Source organism: Sinocyclocheilus anshuiensis, unplaced genomic scaffold (genome assembly GCF_001515605.1).
Source record: "Sinocyclocheilus anshuiensis isolate Anshui unplaced genomic scaffold, SAMN03320099.WGS_v1.1 scaffold784, whole genome shotgun sequence".
Taxonomy (NCBI): domain Eukaryota; kingdom Metazoa; phylum Chordata; class Actinopteri; order Cypriniformes; family Cyprinidae; genus Sinocyclocheilus; species Sinocyclocheilus anshuiensis.
The window spans coordinates 1,250,086-1,257,440 of record NW_015554160.1 but is presented as its reverse complement, the minus strand read 5'-3'; the positions used below and the strand labels follow the sequence as shown (position 1 = coordinate 1,257,440).

Below are 7,355 nucleotides of genomic sequence, written 5' to 3'. Positions count from 1 at the left end.
CTTCTAAATGAAAAAGTAATGCGTTACTTTACTAGTTACTTAAAAAAAGTAATCTGATTACGTAACTCTCGTTACTTAATAATGCATTACCCCCAACACTGGTCGTGATATGACATCACGCTCCACAGCATCTTTTTAAAAACTTAAATTCAACACATAACATAATAATACATCTAAAATGTAAAAACTTACAATCTACTCCATTTTCCTGCAGCGGTGCAGTTTTAAATTTATGTTCGTTTAATTCCACTATGAGGTCATGCTTTGACGTATTGATCTGCTCATTCACATGATACGAATTCGCAGGTCAGAGTTCACCAAGCCTACTGTAAACTTAGGAACGCTATACTACTCATTTAGCTATACTACTCATATGACATAGTGCTTTTTGCATACTCTTAGTAGAGAAGTAGGAATATTCGTACTAAACAAGTGCATATTTGTACTAAATGAATAGCATCAGGCTCTCTCTATGAAACTCTACCTGTCAAAATCTTAAAGATCATGATTTTTGGAGGGAAAAAAAGTAATTTTTGTCAAGTTCTTCAATAAAATAAATACTTTATATATCAAAGATAAAGCTCTTATATTATTTAGCCAAATACTAAATTAATTATACCCATTCAGATCAATTGGCAGAACGAATGAGCATATATATGTGTATAAAAGGCCTCTAATTCCCACACTGGCAAGAACATTCCAGAGAGCGAAAGAGAGAACAACCTCACTGGGGTGCATATGAAGACAGGATGAAATCATAGAGGGAGAGGAAGAGAGGAAGGGATGAGAGGGGGAGAGATCCAGGGAAAGGACTGCTGGGAATGTCAGGTATTGTCACTCCCTGTAACTGAGGCAAAAAAAGAAAGAAATGCACAGAGAGAAAAGGAATAAGAGCTTAATTTGAAGTGGCAGCATTCCTTCAGGGTGGGTGTAGTCAGCTGGTTTTAGATGGTGTAGTGGTCTGCTCTTACGTGGCTTTGCCCTCTCGCAGAAAGATGCAGGACAGGGAGAACTGAAGTGTTGCTGAAACCACTTTCTTGGACAGCGGCTTGAACTTGAGCTTGACGTCTGTCTGTGTGGGCATGGCACTGGCATACTGCTTCATGTTAATGCAGCTGGTGGCCAGCGCTTTCCGACGACCCGACGGAGATTCCTAAAATAACACACACAAAAAACAGAGAGATGCTTAAATACTTCTTAAGCTGCAAAAATAAAAAATTTAACTCATTTACTACAATTGCTAACACCACAATACAAAAAAAACACAGATAAACTGACATCAGTATGTTTTTAACAGTTTCAAACTCTAAGAATTTGCATATGACAAAATAGGAAATGTTGCTTTACTAAGAAAATAAAAACAATCAAAAAGAATGAATGAATGTTGCTAATCCTTAGTTACACTTATGGGTAAAATCGTCACCTGTTTTAACATGTTCAAAGCCCACACACACACACTCACACCAGGGGAATCCGGCACTCCTGGAACATGTGCATACAAGTTTATATAGACTGTCTCAATGGAGTATAAACTCAGAACAGAATGATAAAAATGATAGCAAATAGAGTGACTGAATTCTCTATGGTGAGATAAAGCTTCACTTTGATAACATCATGTCAACAACTTTTCAAACAAAGAAAGGTCACATTGAAAGTAAAAGGCGTTCATTTGCCTAAATCATTTAAATAATCAAACTCGGTATTAGTTCATCACCTCTAAGACCAGCAGAGTAAACATACCCAGTCATAATGGTCAATGGCACCCCCTGTAGGTAAAAGGACTGGAATATTCTAAAGGGATTAGAAAGGAAAACTGAACTGGCTATTATTCTGCTCTCCAATTCATTGGATTTGTTTATGGTTAGTGAAGTCTAGTAAACATCAATTCTGATATCTCAGGTTATGGATTCAGACTGTTTAAAAAAATAATAATAATGATAATGGTTTAAAAAAAAAATACGAGAGCAAAAGGGTTTGACACCAGCCATGTGCCAAAATGACTTTAGGGCGACAACATCTAAGAAAAACGGAACAAAACAAAACACTGGGCCACCTGCACACTTTCCATTTGCCAGATAGGTCGGAAACACAGTTGGAGACATTTCCTGACCTGCCAAATAAATATCATCACTTTTATTGTTTGTTCTTGAGGCATTTTCTCAGCTTGCTGACTAAGTATCAGCAATTTCCTCCCGGATGAAAGTACCACGCTCAACCTGTGAAACATGTTTTGACACCATCACACAGGCCACAGTGCAGGGATAGGCAATACAGAAAAATATCAATAAAGATCTCTCAATATTCTTCAGCCCTTTGATGATACTCAATACATATCTAAATATGGCTTAAATTATTTTTTTTAATTAGAGGAACATTTTAATAAAACAGCCAGTATATTTAATGATTAATGCAAGTAAAATACTGTAAAAGTTAAAGATCATCAGTTTCCCCAGTTAATTTCACCAATATTAATACCTATTAATAATATTGCAATATTAATCAACAAATTGTTACGAAAACATTTGACACTAATACATTCACTAGTTAACATCTAAATACAAATTAAAGTACAGAGAAAGAAAGGGAGGGATAAGAGAAAACTTTTAAATCCATTTAGAAAACTAATAATTTGTTATAATCATATACATTTGAATCTACCAATTAATTATTTTTCATAATTGAATCATTTAATTAGTATATACAAAAATGTTTAATATAGAGCATTCTTTTATGAACATATTTGAGTGAAAATGCAACTATTCACTGAATCAGAATCATGAACTGGTTAAAAAATCAATTCACCTAAATTGACAGTTCGAACACTGGAAATGACTCAAACAAGAAACGTAATGGTCTAATTATTTATTTTTTTCTCCGTCTCATTTACATTTTTACACTCTGTACAAGTTTCTTCTCTCGCTGTAAGCCATTATTTGGCTTTCTTTTCAGCAAGCACCTTTCATTTCAAGCTTTCTCTATGGGCGAGATATAAGCCATACAGGCCTATTTTTCTGTCTTTTATGCTCTCTTCACGTTTATCTCATCAGGCCTGTTGCGCAGAGTAATCCAAAACAAAATGAGCAGAGAGAGAAATGAAGGCCCCGTGTATAATCTCTCAAAGAGCCTGCATTCATACACTTGCCTGTGCGCATATGTGGAGTGACTATATATAGATCTCCAGATAGAAATCTCGCTCGCAGGCGCACGAGTGCGTGTTTGCATGTATCAGTGGTCCCGTAGGTAAAGAGGAGCCCTTATCAGAGCAGTCTCAGGAAGACTGAGACGAAGAGAGCTGAAGAGTGACTATTTTCGCCTCAGAAATGCCTCAATACAGCTCCATACACAGGACACAAGGGCAGCACACACTGACCCTTCTTCCGGTTTGCTGAAGGTGATTAATCTGACCGAACGGCATCGATGAAGAACATCCCACGTGCCGGTGGCTGAAACACAGACAGAGACATAAAGCGCCTGAGCGCTGACCCGATCAAAACAACAGTGCCGCCTGCCAATCTCGCACACAGACAAATTACCCACAATCCCACACGCCAGCTGGGACGGGAGATGGTCCTCTGCGACTCCTTCAGTAAATGAAAATGATAAAAGGGAGAAAAAAACCTGCGTCTAAGATTCAAAACCGCTCGCCGACGAAGCCACTTGACATTTGTGTTGACATTTGAGCCCCTGTTGAATCGGTCGGAAATACAGCATGTCATCCCTGAAGAATCCAGCGCTCCAAAGCGTGTCTTATCACTGAGATTATGCACTGGCATTATACCAAGCTAATAGTGCATGTAGGTCCTTTATGAATGAATTTCAAAATGCATCAAACACTTAAGAAGGATTTAGTCCTTCTCCGAAAAAATACTTAAGAATATGCAAATATGCAGGGAAGAATTAGGTTTAACAGATTTGACGAGCGCAAACAATGAGGGTGTTCTTTTCCCTGGCTGCCGGTGTCAATCAGAACCCCAGATTACCGTCCAGGGTTATGACAATGTGTAAAATGAAAAGAGACAATACGACACTTTTAATTTATCACAGGGATATGACTATCAATACGCAGCTATTGTACCCACAGAATTGCTAAATACCCGGCGGAGAGGGGAGATGAAGGTGCCAGGGTGGCTGACTGCTGCCCCCTGCTGCTCCTTTAAGGAGCATATGACCCTATACACACACACACACACACACACACACACACCAACATAGACTCTTCTCTTTCTGAGAGAAGAGTGTCAAACTGTAGTGTTTAAAAACTGAAAATGCATTAAACATCAGTGAGCAGATATATATTTAAAATAAATCAATGTGTCCACGAGAACAATATTTTTCTAATTAATAACAGACTAAAATATTAGATTATATTGAGATTATCAACATATGCCAGCATTTTTGATTTTTAGTCAATTTTGACTACATATTGTGGAAAACGTTAACTTTACGTATGTTTTATTAAAGTTGTGTATATCCTGCAAAATAACTTTAAACCACCGTAACCATTTAGTCCCAAAGCAGAGACGTTTAAACCAAAATGTCAGAAAGTGTTTTGCTGATTACATTATTAGCATTGTGCGATTGTATTAAGTTAAAGAAAACATACAAACACACTGTATTAGTTAACTAAAGTTAGGTAACTGTATTAGTTATTGTCAAAATATTAATAAATACTATAATGCTATTCTAATACTATACTATGACGGTATATAAATCCTACTAAAACAACACTGCTGCATACTATATGTGCAGTTCAATGTCTACATTGCAATTCTGTATACAAATTCAAATGGCAACCCTATAGAAATTATATATAAAATGCAACTATTTACAACAATGAAAATGTTTTTTGCCCAACTCCAGTTGACATGTTTGCCATTTTTCTGAAAACACAACACCATTAACTGTAAAACAAGATATTAATAATGCAGTAATAAGTGATTAGACACATTACTCTGGATGACGTCCATGGTGCCATGGCATGTTTGGGTTTACAGTTTTCCCAGTGTATCATGGACATGTTTGCCTGTGACCTGTGCTTAAATGTTTGTTTTGTTAACACGATGATAATCCAACACCGTGACTGAGAGGATAACAGCCATTATACTTCAAATGACGACTATATTCAAGATTTCCCATCTGCATGTATAAGTGTGTGTAATTGTGTGTCCCTGTTAGAGGAGAACACCACCAAACACCTGCAGGCTCTCACACCTAAAGTGAACCTCAAACTTCCTTTGACTGACATTTCCAGAAAGCCTGAGGAAGAAAGGGGTGCGACTGGGAGCTTCATCCACTTTAGGGTGTGTATGTGTGTAGTGTTTAGGCGGGTGGCAGTCCCAGCTGTCCCAGTATTGATCCACAGCTGGTGCCAGTATGGGGGGTGTGGGTCAGGGCTGTGGGGTTTCCTTCCCAACACACACACACACACACACACACACAGAGCAGAGGAAGAGGACGAGAAGAAAGAGTAATGCTAGGTAAAAAAAAAAAAAAGGACAACTTCTGATTCCGATTCAAGTCAGAATTTTAGTATTTTAACTTTTGACTGTTAATTCATTCCCAAATATTGGCTTACAGAACCGGTTCTCGGTTCCCAACCCAAGATGATCCCTGAGGGGATCAGAAATGTAGCTCTATAAAAAAAGATGTATCAACATTGAGGGTGTTTGTCAAAGAAATGGGCCACAATAGGCTTTTCCATCAATAAATGCCAGTTGCGAGTTTCTGCATGAACGCGGAGCCGAATATAAATATATAAAGGAAGAGACAAAGAGGGAGAGGACGGATGACACATTTTCAGTTGGCATCACCCAAGGCCTATTTCTGTCTGTCATCACTCATCTGTTGTGATTCAAATGTGATTTCCCCAAATTGTCATTGAGTGGCGCTCACACACACACAGATTAGGGGTAGTGTCATTATTTGTGGGAATTGTTATTGAGGGTAGGGCCGGTGGCTGGGGGATTGCCATTGTTCCAGCTGAACATAAAAGACTAGCAAAGCCAACAGACCAAGACTTATGGAAATCAAAAATAATACCAGCCACCAAAATAATAAAAGAGCCCAAAACAATACCAGGCTATTATAAAAGAGAGGAAGAGAAGATGCCAGCTTAATACCTTCAGAGAGAGAGTGAAATCACAAAATGCTGTGCTCAAATACTGGAGATGTTGTTTCTGCAGCATACCCACGCTGGGACACCGCCTGGTGCCTGTGAACGCACAAAACAACAACAATAGACAACAGAAAATAAATCTCTCCCCGCAACCCACCAAACCCTGTGACCTACAGCCTCTTTCAGGCTCTCCGATGAAGGACAAGCATCCGCTGCCAAAATGACTCTTAAACATCACATACACCAGGCCCGTGAAAGATCGGAAAACTCAACTTAAGAGGTTCAAAAAGAGTGTGTGAAGTTTTCATATAAAAAAAGACTTTAGCAACCTGCCTATTTCTTTCTCTCTCTGTGTGTTTATTGGCATGACAATAGGGCTGTGCAATTAATCGCATGCGATTGTCATGCGCATCTCGTCAGTAAAGCCGGTTCCGTGATTGGTAGTAAATCGCCATCACCTGCTTTCAGATGGAACGGCATTTAATACACAGAGCCGTAGTTCACTGACATGCTAGGCGATATCGCGTTCATAATCGAATGCGATTCATTTGTGATTATGAACGCGATATTGCCTAATTGTCAGTGAACTACGGCTCTGTGTAGTGAATGCTGCTCAATCTGAAAGCAGGTGATGGAGATTTAGTACTAATCATAGGACCGGCTAGGGCTGTGCAAAAAATCGAATGCTATTGTCATGCGCATCTCATCAGTAAAGCCGCTCCTGTGATTAGTAGTAAATGAATCGCCTGCGATTTTAAACGTGATTTTGTGTAGCTCGTCAGTGAACTACGGCTCTGTGTAGTAAATGCCGCTCCATCTGAACGCACGTGCTGGAGATTTACTACTAATCACAGGAGCGGCTTTACTGATGAGATGCGCATGAAAATCGCATTCGATTTTTTGCACAGCCCTAGGACCGGCTTTCCTGACGAGATGCGCATGACAATCGCATTCGATTAATTGCACAGCCCTACATGACAGTATTACAATTGTATGCAAAGATAGTTGCAAACAGAAAAGTAAAAATGGAGCAAACTGAGTAAATAAGCAATTAAAATAAAGTAAGGATAAGTAAAATTATTAAGTCTTTTAAAAAGCAATATAATAATAACAAGGTAACACTTTAGTATAGGGACCAATTCTCACTATTAACTAGTTGCTTATTAGCATTAGGGCTGTGTATCACCAGCAAAGTCACGATACGATACGTATCACGATACAGAGGCCACGATACGATGCA

At 38.7% G+C, this 7,355-nt stretch overlaps 1 protein-coding gene across 1 annotated transcript in view; it reads right to left on the bottom strand.

Annotated features, from left to right (window-relative positions):
- Positions 1–7,355, bottom strand: part of LOC107670831 (EH domain-binding protein 1-like) — a 149,509-nt gene that overhangs the window by 95,605 nt on the left and 46,549 nt on the right. Inside the window, exon 6 of the mRNA XM_016463601.1 lies at positions 972–1,153. Within this exon, the coding sequence (XP_016319087.1) occupies positions 972–1,153 (182 nt within the window). The remainder of the gene's footprint in view (positions 1–971; positions 1,154–7,355) is intronic.